This window comes from Medicago truncatula, chromosome 8 (assembly GCF_003473485.1).
Source record: "Medicago truncatula cultivar Jemalong A17 chromosome 8, MtrunA17r5.0-ANR, whole genome shotgun sequence".
NCBI classification, from domain to species: Eukaryota; Viridiplantae; Streptophyta; class Magnoliopsida; order Fabales; family Fabaceae; genus Medicago; species Medicago truncatula.
The window spans coordinates 30,325,125-30,346,304 of NC_053049.1; the positions used below are offsets into that span (position 1 = coordinate 30,325,125).

Below are 21,180 nucleotides of genomic sequence, written 5' to 3' on the forward strand. Positions count from 1 at the left end.
ATTCATATTTTTTTTGTTCTAAATTATAAGAAAAAAGATAAACTTTTATCATATTTAATTATGTTGTTTTAAAATATCATCTTTTCCAAGTCAAATTAAATGTAAATTTCATTCGATTTGCTCTTCTTTCTATTTTCTTCATGATCAATAGCCAATTAGAATTATTTTTACATCTTTCAGTGAAACTTATTCAAAAAACACAAAAAATTATATCTCAAATTACTATGTTTTAATTTTTTTAATAAGTATGAATTTACTTTTTTTACTCATAAATTAAGACGAAGGGAGTAAATTTTAAGCTAAAAATAATTTTTCGTAAAAAAAAAAAATGCTAAAAGTCATTTTCTGTAAAAATAAATGCTAAGAATTACATTTTAACCAATTTTTTGTTATAAAAGGTTGAATTTTTTAGGAGGCAAGCAACCCATGAGTTAGCTAAGCAGACTATTTATATGGTTAACCTCAAGTGTATAATTTGATATCAAATTTTTATTTAAAAAGAAAATATTGATTCCAAATTATATTGCTAATTATTAAATTAATTAATTATATGAATTAAGTTTATTTATGAAAAAAAAAATTACTTTTGCATCTGAAAAAAAAAAAAAAAGTGAACTGAAACATGGACAAGCAAGTAGTTTCACTTGAGTTCTTACACAAGACTGAAAATCTAGTACGAACCCACTTCCAGATCTGTTTCCTTTCTCAAACCAAACAAACTTTTTTACTTCAACCAACCTAAATTTCCTGTGTCTTAAACCACACGTTCTTCCTTCTCAATAAAACCGTTTCCATCGCGTACACAGTTTCAAATTTTCCCGAATTTCATTCCCAACAACAATAACCTCGTTTTCATTTCCATCTTCAAAATTCAACACGTGTGTTCCAACACTCTTATATACATACACTTTCACTTCTTTCTTCTAATTCCAACAACTCTAACGCCGTTAGGGTTTTGTTGTAAGAAACAATGGATTACAACAGAGACGGCAACGTCGTTCAAATCATCACCACCGGCGGTGGAGGCGCCGCCGATAGCTGGTCAACCGACCAAGCTGACTGGGCGACGGAAGATGAGTATCGTTACTGGAACGGAAACGATGCTGGTGGAGAAACAACTCCGTCTTCAAATTCACGTGCAGGAAGTGAGCCGCCGAGTAAGAAATCGAGAAGCAATTCGCAAGATGGTGGTGGTGGTGGTAGTGGAGGAGGATCGAATCGCGCGAAAGCGATTGGGAAAATGTTTTTTAAGACGAAACTATGCTGTAAGTTTCGTGTGGGGACATGTCCTTATATAACAAACTGTAATTTTGCTCATAGTGTGGAGGAGCTTCGTCGGCCGCCGGAGAATTGGCAGGAGATTGTGGCTGCTCATGAGGAAGAGAGGAGTGTGATTGAGCAGCCGAGGGAGGAGTTTCAGATACCGACGGTTGGGTCGAGTACTTTTGTAGGGGAGAGTATGAATAATAGGTCTTATAAGGGGAGACATTGTAAGAAATTTTATACTGAGGAAGGTTGTCCTTATGGGGATAGTTGTACTTTTCTTCATGATGAGCAATCGAAGAATCGTGAAAGTGTGGCGATTAGTTTAGGTCCTGGTGGTTATGGTGGTGGTGGTGGTGGTGGAGGAGGAGGAGGTGGGAGTGTTGGTAGTGGTGTTGGTAGTGGTAGTGGTGTTGTTGTTGTTGCGGCTGGTGCGGCCGCGGTTGGGAATGGACCTAATTTGAAGCCTTCAAATTGGAAAACTAGGATTTGTAATAAGTGGGAGATGACTGGGTATTGTCCTTTTGGTAACAAATGCCATTTTGCTCATGGTGCTACAGGTATGATAGATATGATCCATTTTGATGATTTTGTATGTGAATTGGATTAAAGATTTTAATTTTATGGTATTGGTAATTGAGGTGATTATGTTGTGTTAATATGATTATAGAAAGTGCTATTAGAATTGGAAAGTTATAAATAGTTTGTGTTGTGGAGTTGTGCTAGTGTTTTCTTACCATTTGGATACATTTTTGGGTATTGATGTTAGATTCTTTTTATCTTTACAAGATTGATTTTTTCTTCATTTAATATGGTCTGTTACAGCTTTGATTTCTACTGTTTTGTGTTAATGAGTATTCTGCATTGCCACTACTTTCAATTTTGTTTTTGTTGATGCTAAGGCAGAACATAACATTTTGATATGTATGTGAATGTGGTGTTTCATTGAGCATAACATTTTGTTTGCAAGTTGCCGACTTGAGTAATCTATGCAATTTTTTTGTAAAAAAGTAATTGCATTCTAGAGAAGATACACACAATAGTAGAAACACATCGTTCCTTATGTTTTGCGCAATGAAAAACATAAACAACTAAGTTTACGACAAAGAAGAACTCTGAAGACGAAACTGTGGAAATTTCAATGTGTTTTTCAATTTACAGTGCTTCCTTTTTTGTGATTACTTTTCATGTGCCTTGTATGCTTCAAATTCAAATGTCTAAGCCTTCACTTTCTGATTAAAAAAAGCGCTGTCTTGAAGAGACAAGAAAATAATAGTTTCATGAGTGGTGGGTTCAGAATGAATTGATGGCAGCTTAGATCTAATATGTGTTGTCAAATAACGGTGCTATAGCGCTATCGTGTGTCAGAATTTTAACAAATTGCTATTGTTCCGCGAATATGCGATTTAAGTACAAAGTGTTGTCAAATAGCGTCTATATGATAGCACAGTACGTAGTGGAATTCGAACAAATCACTCTCTTTTTGTGATCCGCAATTAACAACATACTTTCATTGCTTTGATGTTTGGCCTTGTTCATTACGTGCATGTTTGGATTGGCGATGAGTTTAGCTAAATTGCGGTGGCACTGATATTTTGCTGGAACTTCAAAGTATTTTGTCTAAATCGCATTGAGTTACCATGATTATGCCAATCTCACCGTCGATCCAAACATGCACATATACATTACATTCGAAAACATTTTTTCAGATTGATACACGAGTGTTTTATTGGCTTAAATTGATTAACTGTCGGAATAACCTGTAACCTATTTTATAAATTTGTCTTTGATATCGTGAGTCTGTAACTGCAGAATTACACAGATATGGAGGTGGACTTATGGAAGGTGAAAGCAGAGACGGTGTTTCTGTTGTTGCGTCTGACACAAAGCAGGGAGTACCTTCCAAAACTCATGCTGATAATGTGGTTGCATCAAATCCTCCTATTGGTTCAGATGTTTATCATCTTGGAGTCCCTTCACAAAGACCTTCCATTGTGAGTCAGAGGCCAGGACAGAGAGCTCATCAGAAGTGGAAAGGTCCCGATAAAATCAGTAGGATATATGGCGATTGGATCGATGACTTCGAATAGAGCTATAATAACTTATATTCCCAATCTTGGAAACATGGAAAATGGCCGATGATGAGGGCTTATGTATCACCATGCAGCTGAAAACGCCATGATTTCCGGTTCCCATCTTGTTATATTATCTAATAATGTCTTATGATCCGTAGTTTCCAGCATTGTAGCACTTTGTTCAATTCACAGATAATTGTTCTGTGGATTTAAGTGCGGTGAATGATTCATCTTTCTTTTCAAGTTTTTGTTTCTGAGATTTGAATGTAACAGCGGCTTCCTTGTATGTGCATCAGATTGTGTCAGACATAATTGTTCTTTTGTTTCCCCATGTTGGATCTAATTTAAGATTCCGGTTTCTATTTTTATTGTCGGCATTTTTTTTCGTCGAATAATGCTATTAATCGCGAGGTAACATTTCAGGAGAACATCGCAAACATGAATAAAATCGACAATTAAACCTTAATTTGCATCCACTTTTTTTTTTTTTTTTTTTTTTTTTCTTTCTGCAATTCTTAGTAGAGTTTTATTCCATTTTATTCGGCAATTCAATTCTGTATCATTGCATTTACTCAAATGAAAAAGAAGCAAAAACAAAAATGGGGTGTGCATCAAAAACTAGACATGATAAGGAACAATGGAGTCATTTCAAGGTTCATATACAATGGAGTTAAAAAAATGTAGTTATAATTTAATATAATCCTATTGGCTTATTTATGCATTAGATGCACCTTGAATAATGTTTGGACATAAATCATTGTCTTTCTCATAAGGACTCGCTCAAACCAACCTTTTTCACCAAGGGCTAAAAATCAACCTCAACATCACTGTTTTATATTAACCCATCATCTAGTACTCAAATAACACCATGCATAACATGTTTCCTCAATTATCTCTCTCTCTCCACATTTTGTCCCTTAAAATCCTCTAAAAAAATAGTAAAGTGAAGGGAGAAAAGTAACACCACTTTACTAACCTTCATTCACCCACTACTTTGTTCATAAACTTCTCTCAACCATGCAAAGAAGAGAGAGTGGAAGGTCAAGAATAAATCATCCTCTACTCATCTTGAAAACCAATAACAGTCCATTGTTGATAGTTTCTCAATTCGACAATGTCTTTATCAGAATCTAAGTACGACCCCCCACCGGCTCCAGCACATAAGACCCCACCGGCACTAGTAGCCTTCACCCTCACCGTCCTCATCCTATGCTTTGTGGCTTTCAGCATTGTGTATCTTTGCAAGTATTGCTTTGCAGGCATTTTCCATATGTGGGCCTTGCATCGCACGGCCTCAGGATCCCTCGTTCGTCTCTCACCTGATAGGTCACCCCCTAGAGGACTCAACAATACCCTTATAAATGGATTCCCCACTTTCCTCTACTCTGATGTGAAAGACCACCGCAAGGAAAAAAGTTACAGCTTAGAATGTGCTATTTGCTTGCTAGAGTTCGAGGACGATAGCATGCTTCGTCTTCTAACTATTTGTTTCCATGTTTTCCACCAAGAATGTATCGACCTATGGTTTGAAAATCACAAGACATGTCCTGTTTGTCGAACCGATCTTGATGTACCTCCCAACCAAACGTCAAAACACGGGGAATGTTGCAACAACAACACCAACAACAACGTTAATGCACAAGAGGGTATGACCTCATTACCGTGCAATGATACACGCATTGATGTTAGAGGAGAGGAAAGTGTCAATACTAGTGAGATCACTAGAGCTCAAATACATGAAGGTGATCAACATGATGATCATGTGAGAAAGATCATGCAACAAGAAGAACATATATTTTCAAGATCACATTCAACAGGACATTCTATAGTAATGATTAGAGGTGAAGAAAAAGATGATGAAAAATATACATTGAGATTGCCTGAACATGTTATAAGGGGAGGACACAATATCACAAAGAGTTGTACAAATTACAGTGAGATGACATTGACAATGCCTACACCTTGTAGTAATTGTGGTTTTGTTAAACCGGTATCTGGTTCCTCTTCACTTGCTCAAGCTCAAGAGGCTTGAAACATGTTTTTTTTTATCATTCAAGATCATTTTTTTCTTCTTCTTTACCTAAATCCTTTATTGTTTACATTTCAAGTATATAGGTTGAGGCTTTAGATATAGACTAATAGAAGATTGAGATATTCAGACTTTTTATATGTGTAAGGAATTAGATATATCATGCATCTTTAGCGGTGCTAATGAAGTTTTACCATTCAAGAGTTTGTAAATGCGGATCAGGATTATTTTTTGGCGTGTCAAAAAAATTTGTCCAATAAAATTGAAGATTATGGATTATTTCATCTAAAATAGCAGTATCAATATTCTCGTTTTATGATATTTTTGCGATAGAAAGAAGAGTGTTTTGATAGACTTGATTTTGGTTCAAAATAAGTTGGACTTGAACTGATTTATGTTTGGATATATTAAGATAACATCGATTCTTACCAATTTTTTTTTTTTTTTTGAAAAATCGATATTCGATCCAAGAATCGACTAATCCGAGGGGACTAATTCCATCGCCCCACTTGTGGGGCCCCTTTTAAAGCCAGAGCAAGCTCTGTATGGACTTAGCCCACCGAAATTGGCACCAAAGGGAATCGAACCTGAGACCTTTGGAGGAGCAAACTCCAAGATCCCAAACCAACCACTAGGCCAACCCCAAATGGATTCTTACCAATTTATATTGTTTTGTAGGTTGGTATAAAAATTGATTTTGAATATATAATTACATTAATGGAGGATCAAATTGATTCTTGTTGCAGATTTTAAATGTTTATATTTTCAGAAACAAAATTCTGTATGCATATATGACAAAGTTGATATGATAAAAAAATTTGAAACTTGTGACTATTTTCAAAATATCAACATTAATGTATCGTGTCTTTTAAATAAATGTTTATGTTATATTTAAAATACGTTAAATATTTAAGCCGCACTCGTTTAAGATTTTATATGCTTATATATGCAAAAGAAATATTTTATGTACCGATGATAGTCGATATGATAAAAAAAAATTGTTGACAAAAACAAAACGATATTCATTCATTCAAATCAATGAATTACATCATTCAATACCGCTAAAAACGTAAATGATGAATCTGCAAATAAATTTACAACATCCAAGTTAATAGCATATAACGACATAATGCCTACAAAAATATATGATAAATAAAAGTGACCGGAATACCCATGCATCCGGATCTACAACGTTGATGCCCAAATCTTTGATTGAATAATTGATCTTTCAATATGAATCAAATGAACACCGCAACAAAACAGGAAATCAAACACTGTCGCACAAGATGACGAACAACACACCACCACACCCAGATGGTGAAATCACGAAGAAAAAACTTATATTTATGTGAAAATTACTTATTTAAATTGAAATGGAGATAAAAAGATGAAGAATGGTGATTTCAAGTCAAAAATTGACCCAAAACTACCCCTTAATGAAGAAGTTGGAAGAGAAAACCTAGAGAGAAAAAAATAGGTCCAACTTGCCGAAGAAGGAGAGATAAAGGATAAATGCTTAAAATATTATAAAATTTTGAAAACTCGTGACTATTTTTAAAATAAGCAATGCTATTTGGTGCGAAATGGGAAGAAATGAAATTCGATGAAACATGACATGTTTGCTTTGTATTGGAAAAGTCAAGGGTAAAGTCCGCATTTAGGTACCGTTTGGCCTGACTGATTTTTTTCAGCTTCTCTACGTTATTAAGGAGAAGTTAGGTCAAACACTATATCAATTAAGTTACTTATTAAAAAAGTACTTTTTTTAGAATGCATAAAATTGAATGGAATGAGCTTTAACCAAAAGTTATTGAATGCTACTTCAAAAAACTACTTCTCGACAATTTATTTCACAAGAACCTCTCTTCAACTCACACTGGGAACCTTTTTTTTTTTTTTTTGAACTGGTCCATTATTTTTTTGAAGGAGGATCCATTTAATTTTTTTTTTTTTAAGAAATTATATTATCTTTTTATCACTTATATATTTAATTTCAATATCGTTTAATTATCACAATTTCGCTAATATTTTTATTCACGCCGTCATTGAATGACACCAAATATTTTTATTCCATTTCTTCAACCTCGCAAATATATACACACACATTAGAGTTTAGAATAATATTTTATGTTCGTTTGTCTATTTTTTAGTTACGCTAATGCGTATATTTTTTTTTTAGTGCTGCATAATATGTTCGTCTGCCTTAGTGAAAGAATTGTGGAGCTGAAGAATATATTTGTAATATGTATATGGTGTGTGTATATATAAAGAGAATAGTTTTTTTTTCTTTTCTTTCCAATTATACTCTATAACAAATTTTGTTATAAGAATACCATATTTTTGGTGTAATTCAAAAATATAAGAATTCATATTATATGATATTATATTTGTTACATTGTTGGTGTCATTGAAAAATATATGTTTAGTTTTTTTTTTAATAAGAAAAAGACATACAGAGTTTGTTACAATATAAATGTACAAAATATATATAAGTATAATTTTTTTAGGCATCTATACTTGTACTTTTAATTAAAATCAAAATTGTATAAAAATAATTATATGTATTACACAACACTAAAAAAAATTATATGCATTAGCGTAACAAAAAAAAATACAGGCAGATGGACATAAAGTATTACTCTAATCGCTAATATGTGTATATATATTTTCGAGGTTGAAGAAAGAGAATAAAAATTGATGGTATCTTCAATGACAACGTGAATAAAAATATTTGCTAGGTTGTGATAATTAAACGATATTGAAATTAAATATATAAGTGATAAAAAGATAATAAATTTCATGAAAAATAGATAATAAAATTAAATGGACCCTCCTTCAAAAAAAATTAAATGGACCGGTTCAAAAAACTAAATGGAAGAAAAAAATATATTGAAATATAAATATTAAAAAAAAAGGTTCACAGCATGATTTGAAGAGAGGTGCTTGTGAAATAAATTGTCGAGAAGTAAGTTTTGCATAATATTTTGCCAAACAACTTTTAACTTAAAAATAACTTTAAAACTAAAAAAAAAATAACGAAACCAAACAGTTTTAACTTCTTTCTTAAAAGACTTTATTTTAACTTTATTTTAAAGGAGCTTTTAGACAGTAAAAAAAAACTGGCCAAACGGTAGTGGCATTCATGGGGTGGGTGACATCATCATATGATATATTGAAATTATTTTTCCTTTTGAAATATCAACATTAATACAGTGTTTCTATTAATTAATTTTTTATTTTATATGTAAAATTACATCATTTAATGTTTCCATTGTTTCCGTTGCATATTTTAAATATAAATTTTATTTACGTATATGAGAAATTAGATATGATAAAATATTTAAACCTCATGATTATTTTCAATATATAGTATTTCTATTAAATAAATTTTTATTTTATAATGCAAAACACGTTAGTAGATATGACCATTATCCATAATTGTTTTTTTAAATCAGATAAATTAGTTTCATAGTTATCCGTGAAAATTGATTACACTCATGATACGACCATTATTTGGAATTATTTTCTTGAAAAATAAATAAATTAAATTTTGAAAATACGATTATGCATGTAAAACTAAGAAGATCATGAGTTTTAATAAGGGTGATACTGAAATTTTGCTGTTTTTTTATATATAGAGAAAATTTGTTACACTTGTGACGATCATTTCTAACTAATTTTTTGAAAAACAAATAAATTAGTTTCATAGTTATTCGTGGAAGTTGGTTACATTTGTGATGAACATTATCCGTAATTAATTTTTTTAAAAATAAATAAATAAAATCGCAAAAAACAGGGAATCTCATCTATTCTCACCAAAAAACACCAAAAAAACTTACTGCAACCCAAACAAAACAAAACAAAATCAATTAAAACCTATTTAAAATTTAAAATCGATTATCACCACAAAACTCATCATCAACAGGGAATCTCTCAACATCACAGATTCTCAAAACCCATTTGACAAGGGAACCTTCTGGTTAATGAAAGGAAAGAGAATATAGTTCATAAGGAAACTATGGATTTAGTGGTTGTTATTACTTGAGAACCAAAAAGAGAGACAAAATCAAAGTAATAATTAAATTTTATATGATTTGCGATTTTGGCATTTGAGTGGCTTTGATTGCTAATGGATTTAATTCAAAATAAAAGTCATAACTGTTGTGTTTCTAAAGGTAGTCAATTGAATTTCTGGATTTAATTTTTGGGAATATGAGATAGAGGAAGGAGATTGAATTTCTTGGTTTAATTTCTGAAATTTTTGAGTTTAATTTCTGTTATGAAATGTAGGAACTAATACCATCTTCAACAACATGAAGCTCACAAACTAATTTTTTTCTTTGGAATTGAAGACGAGAGTGATGTGTTTTGGATTTAAAAAAAATGAAAATAATGTATTTATGGTTTAAAAGAGAAATCTATAATTTTCTGGTGTTACTCTTTTGAGAGAGAAAATGAAGATGAAGAGGGAAGAAGATGACCAATAGGTTTAGGGATTTGATTATATGGTTTTTGATGAAGTTGAAATGATCAATTTTTTAAAGGAAAAAAATTGGATTTAAAAAAATAAATTGATTTTTTTTTATGAACGTTGATAAAGGTTATATGAAGATGAGGAGGGAAGTTATCATATGTTGTGAGTCCACGGTATGTCATGTGTGCTTTTTAAATCCAACCGTTGATCACCAATCTTAACTGACACGTGAAAATGAATTAACAGATTTTGCAAAATACTAACGGAGAAGACCAAAATAGTAAACAATATAAGATTTATGGGACCAAATTGAGATACTTTATAATTAACGGATCAAATTGAAAACCAAAAATAAGTTAAAGGATCAAATAACCCATTTGGGTTGCCCTCGTGGTATAGGCTTGGGACTTGGGAGTGTGCTCCTCCTCAAGGTCTCAGGTTCGATTCCCTCTAGTGTCAATTTGGATGGACTAATTTAGCTTCTTAAAAAAAAAAAGTTAAGGGACCAAATGATGTTTTGAGTCTTTTTTTTTGTAGTGTTCGAGGTTCGAACCCCGGACCTTGCATATATTATGCACTGTCCTTACCAACTGAGCTAAGCTCACGAGGACAATAAGAATTTATTTTAAAAAAAAGTCAAATGTTTCGATTCCTAGTGTATTGATTACACACTTTTTCATAATTATTTACTACTTTTCTTTAAAAGTGTCCTGGAGCATTCGTTAACATTTCAATTTTTAGTACCCTTTTATAATTTTGTCACCAATATGAGTGTAAGGAGTTCAAGTAAACTCGATGAAATTGAAAGATAAAAAAATAAAGGGTTAACTATGTTTTTAGTCTCTATAAATATATCAACTTTTCTTTTTAGCGCCTTTAAAATTTTCCTTTAACATTAGTCCTTATAAAATTTTCAATCTTTACTTTTGGTCCCTCGTTTAAAGTAAACTCATACGTAGAATTCATATTTTTTAATAAAATTTTCAGGAAAAATGTATAATATTATAAGGACCTTTCCAAAAAAATTTAGAAATTTTTACCAAAACATGAATTAAATATGAATTTTTTATATTTTTGACGGTAAATAATTCATATTTAATTCATGTTTTGTTAAAAAATTCTAATTTTTTTTTGGAGTGATTTTTACAATATTCCATAAATTTTTGCACAATTTAATTAAAAAAATACAAAAATTTACTTAAAAATAAGGACAAAAAACAGTGATTGAAAATTTTATAGAGATTAAAAGCTGAAGGAAAATTTTAGAAGGATTAAAACGAAAAGTTAATATATTTTATAAGGATAAAAAACATATTTAAATTACCTCCCTTAAAAAAAATAATATTTAAATTACCTTATTTTTTCTGGTTTGACCAAAAATCAAATCAAGGAGATTGAACTCGAGTGACCAACGAACTAAAAGGATTTACTAAACTAACCAAACCCACCATAAAAAGGGTTGGTTGATTTGAACACACTGTTCTCTGCTTGGGTGGCAGTGCTCAACCATGGATACACCTCTCCCCAAACCCTCCTTCAACCCCAACAAGCATCTCAAAGAACAGTTACTTACTTACTTACCACTCTCTCTATCTTCATCTTTAATCATAATTATAATCGTAACAATTACCAATGTTTCAATTTTTCATCGTTAATTAATTCTGTTAATTTTGCAGATTCGTTAGCAATTTGACCGGATCCTCTTTGTTCGAAATCGTGGCTCTTACAGTAACTATCCCTGTAAGTGAATTCTCAATTATAATCTCAGCTTAATTATAACGTGAATTATGATCAATGCTTATTTTCTGTTCCTCTTAATAGATTTTGGTGCTTATTCGGCACTCTTTCACCTCAGTTCCTATAAATGGTTAGTCCCTTATAAAGCACTTTTTTAATTTTTTAATGAACAATTATTTTGGTTAGTTCATGACACCCAAATCCAACATTTTTCATTTTGTTTTATGCTTAATTGTAACATTTAATTTTGAATTCTGCTTGGGGATTTTTGTGGGGGATAATAGCTTATAGCTTACATGAAATAGGTTGACTTATTTTATCTTTTGTAACTTGTTTGTTTGGATAAACAACTTATTTGCAGCTTATAACATACTCCTTCCGTCCTAAAATATAAGCAAAAAAATATCATTTTCTTTGTCTCAAAATATAAACAAAAAAGACCAACTTTTATGCTATTTTTATGTTTTTTCAAACAAATCATCTTTTCCAATGTAAAATTAAATGCAAGTTGCATTTAATTTGTTCTCCTTTTTATTTTCTCCATAATTTTTAACCAATGAGAATTATTTTTACATCTTTCCATGAAACTTATTCCAAGGAGAACACAAAAAATTATACCTCAAATCACTAAGTGTTAGTTTTCTTAATAAGTGTGAATTAGTGTTTTTTGCTTATAAATCAGGACGGAGGGAGTAAGTGCTTATCATGATAAGAGCTTATGCAAGATTAATTGGGTGAAGTGGAGTGTGGTTTGTACACCAAAGGAGGAGGGTGGTTTGGGGGTGAGAGATGTTAGGGTGGTTAATTGGAGTTTACTTGCGAAGTGGAAATGGAGACTAATTCAAGATGGGCATGCGCTTTGGAAAGATGTGTTGGTTGAGAAATATGGAAATTCTTGTGTTGGTTTGGTGGTGAGTGATGAGTATATGTGGCCGGCAAACGTCTCGAGGTGGTGGGGGGATTTAGTGAGGTTGGATGTGTCAAATTGGTTTAATTCCGAACTTACTAGAGAGGTTAGGAATGGTGTGAACACGAGTTTTTGGGATGTAGCTTGGAGGGGAGAGATTTCGTTCTGGGAGAAATACCCTAGACTCTTCTCGCTTTCTACCCAAAAAGAGGCGATGGTTGGAGACGTGGGGGCGATCAACTCAATGGATACCAATTGGACCTTTCTTTGGAGGCGCCCCCTTTTTGTTTGGGAGAATGAGTTACTGTCGGAATTATTAGAAGATTTGGAGAGTTTCAGAGGCTCTATAGAAGATGGTATTTGGTGGTGGAGATTGGAGGGTAACGGGGTGTTCTCAGTGAAATCTATGTATAAGAAGTTGGAGTTGTTGCTAGCGGAAACCACGGTCTCGGTTGAGCATAGGAGGGTGTTTACTCACATTTGGAAAAGCCCAGCTCCGTCAAAACTGGTTGTCTTTTCTTGGAAGTTGTTTCATGACAGGATTCCGACGAAAGTTAACCTTCGGCATAGGCAAGTCCTACCTCTGGACGATTCGGTGAATTGTGTTCTGTGTGAGGGGAATCCGGAGTCGGCAAGTCACTTTTCATTCAATGCTCCTTTGCTAAGGAGGGGTGGAATGGGGTGCTGAGGTGTTAGAGATGACCTTGGAGCTTCCGATCAATTTGTTTCTGCTGTGGGAGGATTGGAATGTGGCAGCAGGGAGTAATAAGATCCGTAAGGGATTCCGGTTGATTTGGCACGCCGTAGTGTGGAATTTATGGAGGGTGAGAAATGACCGAATTTTCAAAAATGCGGTTTATCGGGTGGAGGATACGGTGGAGGCTGTGAAGGTTATGTCGTGGAGATGGTTTCTTAGCCGTTTGAAGGTGCCGGCGTGTTTGTTCTACGAGTGAAGTTGGAATCCAAAAGCGTGCCTCTTACGGTAATGAGGAGGTGTTCAGCGGTTTTAGCAGTAACAAGTTTGAGGCTGGGGTATGCTGTTTATATTGCGGTGACCCGTGCTGGTTTTGTGCAGTTTTGCATATGGCAGCCTCATTATTTTGTTCCAGTGCTGATCTGTTTTTTGTTTTCCTGCTATTTGCGCTTTAGTTCCTGTTGTTTTCCACCTCTGTGTTGTGTTTAGTGTGTTTTTGGTGGTTTTGTGGTGGTTTGGGGATTTCTGTTATTATCTGAGCCCTTTGTAATTCTGTTTGTTTTCTAGCCGCGAGTTTTTTGTGTGCTTCTTGCACACACTTGTCGTGAATAAAATTTGCCGTTTCTAAAAAAATGATAAGAGCTTATGTATAAACTATTTCTATTGCAAAATATAAAATAAAGTTTCAATTATTTTCATGTTAACTATAAGTGGTTTTCATAAGCTATTTTGGAGAGCTTATGAAAATAAGCTGAACGCAACTTATAATCATGTCATAAACTGTTTTCATAAGTTCTCCCAAATAGTCTCACAAAACTTATGATAATAAATAAGCTACTCCAAACAGGCCCACACTGTATACATAAGCACTTAAATGATAAGCGTTTATACTATAAACACTTAATTAAGTTGCTTACCCAAACAGAGCCTAAAGTCCTATTCTTCGCTCTTTTTACTTATAGGTGACTCCCTGAAGAAGAAAAACGATGATCCACCATCTGAGCATAGGAGTTTCAAAGCTCACCTAGCTACATTGACTTTGGATTTTCTTGTCATCGTTGTTCCTATGCTCTTATTTTTCACTGTAAGTGCTCTCGGTAGCATCAAATATTTTGCTAACACTTGAAAGTTGATTTTCTCTTTTGTTGTTGTTGGGTGGGAGGAGTACATGACAAGCTATGTTGCTAATTGGTTCAATGAACTTGGTGATAGGTACTTGCTGACTGGAGCTATATCTTCGCAAGTTTGTTCACAATCGTAACATTGCTTTATATTGCAGTGAAGAGGTAATTGTTCAACTTTGTTTAACATACTTTGTAAAAGGATATAAACTTTTATGGAAAAAAATAAGTTAGGCATTAAGTTTCACACGAGCCAAATTTTGAAGCGGGTAATGGCTGACTTCCATACACTTAACTGCAGGCCTGGAGGTTCATCACCTGATTTAGGAGAGCCCAATTCTGTTAGGGCATATATTACTTCCTACAGGGTTATTGTGGTATGAAGTGTGACTATAGAGTTCTTTATTCGACTATTTTGATCTTGTTATGCTATTATGTTGATACAAGTTATTTTTGCAGATGATTATAACAGTCTTGTGCATCTTGGCTGTTGATTTCAGAATATTTCCTAGAAGATATGCGAAGACCGAAACATATGGAGCTAGTTTGGTAGGATTCTTTGACAATTCTTAATTCAAAAGAAAATGGAAAATTGGAAAGACACGTCTTACTTGAGAATGTTTGAAAAATTTCATATTAAATATTTTATTTGCTATACTAATCCAACAACAGGGTGATTGATTACCTTGCGAAGTAGTTTTGATGGTCAAATTCCTTCTTTCATGAAGGTATTTTAAGTTTGAAATATTAAATGATATCAGGCAATTTTTCATGGCATATATTTCTGTTTATCAATGAAAAAAATAGTTTTAAATTTTGTTAAAAGTATTTTTAGAAGTCAAGGGGAGGGGATGTAGGTTCCCAATTTTCTTGGTTCGAACTTATATTATAATGCCAGAGTCTATACAAACATTTCCCTCTCTCTCCCCTGCTTCTTCAAAAAAAAATAAAAAATTCCCTCCTCCTCATTAAAGCAGGTTATTTGGGGGAGCATTGTCTCTATGGACTCCAGTTCACTCTTTAGCAAGGTTAATTTATCTGAAGGGATTCGAGGCCTCTTTTAACCTATGCATTCAATTTCTGTGTATTTGGTTTTGACATAGGGGTTTCTCGTCGTCCACTATAGTGCACTTCAGTATACTATATTACTTATCACTTGTAAATTTTTATTTTGAACGGCTGTAAATTACTTCTATTTGTTGATTATATGAAGTTACAATTTTGATCTCTGTTTCTCTCCAACTGTTTTATGGACTCTAGTCTGTACATACTATTTGATGCATTAATTTATGTTGCTAACAAGATGTATAGTCAATACTTTGATTGTTCTGTTGAGATTAGAAATTACTTCTGCCTTGCAGATGGATCTTGGAGTTGGAGCATTTGTTTTAGCAAATTCACTAGTTTCTCGGCAAGCACGGAATGTTGCTTCTGTGTAAGTATGTCTACACAATGAACTCTTAGAAATTAGTTGTGTTAGTATGTTTACTGAAATAGAATAATCACATTTACTTAGATGTAGAAACACCTTGTTTGTTGAGTTTGATAGTTTTCTAATGGTAATACTTTGGGGAATTTTCAACTAGCTCATACAATAGGCAAAGAAGCATTATTAACATGAACATGCTGTTAGGCTTTTGAAAATTAACTTGCTTTTTTCCTAATTCTATTTACCTGATCTGTAATGACATTGACGTCTTTTTGAATGAACTTGCAAATATTGTATTCTAGTTTCCTCTTATAACATCATTTCTTGCTTGCTTCAGAAATTGGAAGACTGCAATAGTTTCATCTAGTCCACTTATCTTCTTAGGATTTTTTCGACTTGTTACAACAACTGGTGTGGATTATCAGGTAGGATTATACTCATTGAGATTCTTAGAAATTTGTGTCAACAAACATTTCGACATGCATCTTATTAAACTTTAACAAGTATAATCGCACATGTGTTTTTGAAATTTCTATCAACTCTATGTTTAATCCCACATGTTAAATGATGTAGTTTTCCAAGACTATAATAATCTGACCCCTATGGTTTGTTTTCCTATCAACTCTGATGCCATTCATGATGGTTTGATTGGGGCTTTTTTTTTTGTTTGCAAAAACTTTTGAAAGAGAAGTTGTGAAGAGAGAAATAGGTAAGAGAGAATTTGAAAAGAGTGAAAAATAGAGTAGATTTGATGAATTGTTTGGTATAAGATAAAGAGGACAGAAATAGAGAAGAGAGAAATGTTGATAATGTACGAAAATAAAATACCCCTAAATTAAAAAATTCTAACAAAATTAATTTAATTTTAATTCATTCGTTAATTTATTAAAAGTATACAGTTTATTTTTTTATCAATTAACTAATATTCTATCTTTTTTTGATGAAACTAATATTCTAACTTTTATTAAATGATTTAAGATAATTAATTTAATTATTAATCTGGTTAAGGTTATTGTGAACGTTATATATGATCGTTTTTCATTTGGCGCAGCTACCAAAGCATGGGCATATAATGAAATAGTAAAAAAATTATAGCTCTCTCCCCCTTTCTTCTCATGATTGAGAAGAAGAAAAAAGTTGTGGGCCCCATGCTCACTTAGTCACTCTCTCCTATTTCTAGGGTGCGCCAAACAAGAGAAAGAGTGTATTTTCTCTCCTTACTCTCTTCCCTCAATCTCTCTTTGATATTTCTCTTAAACCAAACATAGTGGAGTTATAAATGAAATTCCATCTTTATTGTATTGTGCAGGAATATTTCATTTTAGTATTTACTCGTAGTACTAGGTCTTGGTGGAGTTGAAACTATACAAGCTTAGACATTGAGACCGTAAGAGCTTAGACTAAGAGATTTTAGAAATGCTCGAGTAATCAGCACTCAGAAGACTTGGCATTTATATATGCTTTCATAGTTGATTACTATTGTTACTAGGAAAGTTGTACCATCTAGAAAGGGATGCATCAGTGGAAATAACATTGGAACTGTAAGATCTACATATTTTTTAAATAAACCGATAAGATTAAAGCACTGGTTAGAGGGGTAAAATGGTCTTCTCCCCAACCCTTCCCCCCAAGTCCGTCTGTGGTTCCCCTCCACTCCTCTTTTCCTACCTTGCCACACCCCTCCTTTGTTGCCCATGTTCTTCATGAATTATTAGAACATAAACTCATTCGCCTCACATCCTACTTGATCAACCTACACCCCCTTGCTCTAAACAAACCACATCGGAAGTTAAATCCCTACATTGACAACAGTGCTTTCTTAAAAATTGATAAGGTCCCAACTTTAAATTAGCCCTACGAATTTCATCTTGTTGATTAACAGAATAACTGAGTTTGCGGACGTTTTATTACTTTGAATTAGGAAGACTGTACACAATTTTGATGAATTTAAATTCACATATATATATTTAAGCTTGCAAAATGGTCAAGAAGAAAACTATGGACTGATTTTTTTTAAAGAAAAGAGAGATAATGAAGAAAAAACCTTTTTTTCCGCACCATCTTCAAACTTGTAGGCTAATGTGTTTTTTCTTCTTTTGGAATGACAAATATTAGTGTTCTGAACTGGCCCAAGCCCCATCCACTGATAGACCGGTTGTTCCCTAAGTGACTAATGTTATATTGTGGGTCGGAGATAATTCAAGTCAATTTTTAGGAAGCCAATAATATATTTTCCTTCTCATTCTTTACACATTAAGTTTTTTTTGAACAAGTACACATTGAGTTATAATTGTCTAATTCACGATTTTCTCAAGGAAGCTAGTAATTGTTTTTCCTCGAATAGGTGCATTTGGCTGAATATGGTGTGCATTGGAATTTCTTCTTCACGCTTGCTGCTATCTCGATCCTTACATCCGTTATTAACATTCCTCCACAATATTCTGGAGTTTTTGGATCACTTGTCCTAGTAGGTACTTTTATTCTTTCTCATCCTTGTCATCTTTTCTGAAATCTGATTTTCTTATAAAATTGAATCTATGATTTGAAGGGTACCAGTTCTGTTTGATGCATGGTTTAAATCATTATTTGCTTTCAAACGAAAGAGGAACAGATATCATAAGTCAAAACAAGGAGGGGATTTTTAGCATATTTGGTAAGAATTGCGACCTTGCGTTGTTCAATCATCATAATACAATTTCATGTCTGATGCATTTTACTTCTGATACATGGTATTTGTTACAAACATCTTTTTTCCTACAGGATATTGGGGTATGTACCTTATTGGTGTTCAAATAGGAAACTATCTTCTCTTTGGAAGCCATTCTACTGCTTTTAAGAGTAGCAGATGCTTTCGGATGAGAGTTTGGGTTCTATCAATCCTGTTCTGGTAAAAGAAAAGCTTAATCCCTAACTTATTTATCCTTTTGAATGAAGTCTACAGAATTAAGCTTATACCTTTTTCATGATGCCCGAGTCAGGTTATTAACTGTGCTTCTAGATAGGCTTGTGGAAAGAACTTCACGGAGAACGGTATGTCTCACCATGTTATAGTTTCTTACTCGAAGGGGTTTCTTTTGGCACCAATGGATGAACACTAATTGTTGATAATTTGTGCAGTGCAACCTGCCATATGTTACTATGGTGTTGGCTGACAATCTACAGGTCACTATCTCTCTCACCTCTGTTCTGTTCATTGGATCAGTGTTTAATAAATTGTGATGGTTTGTAGCTTATATTGTAGTTGCCACTTTAGGATTCTTTTGTTGGCTCTATCTTGTTTAGTGTTTTAAATTATATTTATTCAATTGAATATTTTTGTAATAATCTGACATACGTAGTGCAGTAATGACTTGTTAAATTTGAAAAAACATAGATTAGTTTCTTAGAATTATTTTTATACACGGTCAGTGATTGGTGCGCAGGGTATGTGAGTGTTGTATACTTCAGGGTATTGACTTTGATACCTACTGATAAAAAATAAGTGTAAACATTTCGACACATGCATCCAATCATATCTCAACATGTAGATATTTGAGGAGATAAAGTGAATCTTGGTGTAATTTGATGTGACACACGTGTTAAAATGTTTTAAAGTGTCAGTGCATAGATATTAATCTCTTAATTTCTTATATCATTGTTGCTGTTTAGTTTTCAAATCAAACAACGACTTGTATAAATATCTTATTCTAATTCAGAAACTTATTCTCAATGGAGGCTATTTAATGTCAGGAAAAAAAATCCACAAGTCATTGTTTGAATTGAAAACTTGGACAAGAAACTTGGTCTAAGTTTAATCCTATGGATTTCTCAATCACTACTATAATCTTAATTTTGCAGCATTGCATACTTGAGCTATATCCGACATTGTAATTGTTAATTTGACATCTGATTTTGGATTTGATTCGAGTATTTAATCTGAATGTCACTCTTTTTCAGCTATTGTCAATTCTAACACTGGCCGATCTTATTCCTGGAAGTAAAACTTCAGTACTTGAAGAAGCATTTAATCGGAACTTACTCGCTACATTTCTTCTGGTAAACAATATATTCCTCGACGATTATTATATATGCCTTCTCTATCTTGATTTCATTTTATAATTTCCTTAATAATTTTATGCAGGCAAATCTTCTCACTGGGTTGGTAAACTTGTCTGTTGATACCCTGTCTGCTTCATCGACCACATCTGTTTTTATCTTGCTTGTCTATGCTTATATTTTATCAACTGTGATTGGAATTGCTGATTATTTTGATATAAAGTTAAAATTTTGGTGAAGAAGCTATTTGATATGTTGAGATCTGTTGTATTATTTGTCCTTGTTTATTATAAATATAAGATTTTATTAATTTATTTATCATCTGTTAAATCTAGAACACGTGTGGCAATTATGATTGGTAGTAAAATGACAAATCTCATCTTAATGACATTTCATATCAAGGACAAATAATCATCTTGTTGACCACAAAAAAAACGGATTACCTTTTCCCTGCACTGCACATGTAATGGAAAGTGATTGACCACTCTGAGAAAATGCAACTTACAACTCATACTTTGGTGTTTTTATATGTTTGATATGTTTCATTTTCATACATAGTTGGTTTATAGCTTCCTTTTAGTAGTTTCAACACTTTACACTGAACAGTGAAATAGTGAAATGAGGTAGGGGTTAAAAGAAGCATCAATGTTATAGGGACAACAGAAAGAAGGTGAAAAGAAAGGATGAAAAATGAATTATGGGGATCTGAATTCTGAGTATATAGCTGAAGTGATGAGGACCTGCATGCTATGTGCTTTTTCAAGAAGGGATAGCTTACATACATTCACATGGTTAATCCAGCAGAATCTGACAGATTGGACCATGGTCCTAGCTCCATTTCTGTCCTTTTATGTGTCCTCATCGTCACATAATGCTAAATTCTGGTGTTTGTGATATCTTCATTTTTTTTATATTAAAAATCATGCATAACGAGGTAGAGAGCATATATGCACAAAAGATCACATAAAAATTGTTTATACAAATGTTTTTTATACATCCAATGAAGTTAGAGAAAAGACCACATTAGAAATTGTGAAATAAACCAGTTAGTTTTAAGTTTAATTCTTGGATTTAATTTATGTTATAGTAAACTTATAAATATGTGAATATATATCATGAAAATTTGGTGTACTTTGCAATGTCACGTGTTTGAAATTGTTGACTATGGAAGATTTTTCTTATCAAGTTTCTGATGAATCAAGCCGTTACAGTGTTTCTAAACGGTTTGATTTGACATCAAAGGGGAGTATCTAGCTTAGTTGGTAGGTGTAGCCTAGGTTACAATTTTCTGTTGTTTATAAAATTAGGCTACAATTAAAGTAATAAATGGAATTTCACTGCTTGAAGTAGGGTTACCATATATTTATTTTCATCCACAGGACACCAAAACATCATATTATTGAAGTATTTTTCTTT

General features: G+C 32.9%; 3 protein-coding genes across 5 annotated transcripts; all 3 read left to right on the top strand.

Annotated features, from left to right (window-relative positions):
- The first annotated feature begins 619 nt into the window (after window positions 1-619).
- LOC11430853 (zinc finger CCCH domain-containing protein 12) lies at window positions 620-3,706 on the top strand. The gene is made up of 2 exons (XM_003628740.4): window positions 620-1,823; window positions 3,076-3,706. Exons 1-2 carry the CDS (start codon window positions 971-973, stop codon window positions 3,351-3,353), a joined length of 1,131 nt encoding a protein of 376 aa, XP_003628788.1. The 5' UTR covers window positions 620-970; the 3' UTR covers window positions 3,354-3,706.
- A 746-nt stretch (window positions 3,707-4,452) lies between these two features.
- LOC11443514 (RING-H2 finger protein ATL29) lies at window positions 4,453-5,370 on the top strand. The gene is made up of 2 exons (XM_039829128.1): window positions 4,453-4,925; window positions 5,028-5,370. The coding sequence occupies exons 1-2, from the start codon at window positions 4,453-4,455 to the stop codon at window positions 5,368-5,370; spliced, it is 816 nt and encodes a 271-aa protein (XP_039685062.1).
- A 5,876-nt stretch (window positions 5,371-11,246) lies between these two features.
- On the top strand, window positions 11,247-20,074 carry LOC11419508 (uncharacterized protein At4g17910). 3 transcript variants are annotated; one of them, XM_024773822.2, is made up of 16 exons: window positions 11,247-11,405; window positions 11,518-11,581; window positions 11,663-11,708; window positions 14,142-14,263; window positions 14,392-14,465; window positions 14,602-14,677; window positions 14,760-14,849; window positions 15,662-15,735; window positions 16,067-16,154; window positions 18,074-18,200; window positions 18,278-18,382; window positions 18,490-18,616; window positions 18,708-18,759; window positions 18,847-18,891; window positions 19,666-19,764; window positions 19,850-20,074. In XM_024773822.2, exons 1-16 carry the CDS (start codon window positions 11,350-11,352, stop codon window positions 20,000-20,002), a joined length of 1,398 nt encoding a protein of 465 aa, XP_024629590.1. In that variant the 5' UTR covers window positions 11,247-11,349; the 3' UTR covers window positions 20,003-20,074. The 3 variants fall into 3 exon arrangements, with proteins under 3 accessions (XP_024629590.1, XP_039685173.1, XP_039685172.1); XM_039829239.1 differs by lacking the exon at window positions 11,663-11,708 and having other exon boundaries at window positions 11,337-11,405; window positions 19,850-20,049; XM_039829238.1 differs by lacking the exons at window positions 11,247-11,405; window positions 11,518-11,581; window positions 11,663-11,708 and adding an exon at window positions 13,366-13,517 and having other exon boundaries at window positions 19,850-20,049.
- The last annotated feature ends 1,106 nt before the right edge of the window (window positions 20,075-21,180 follow it).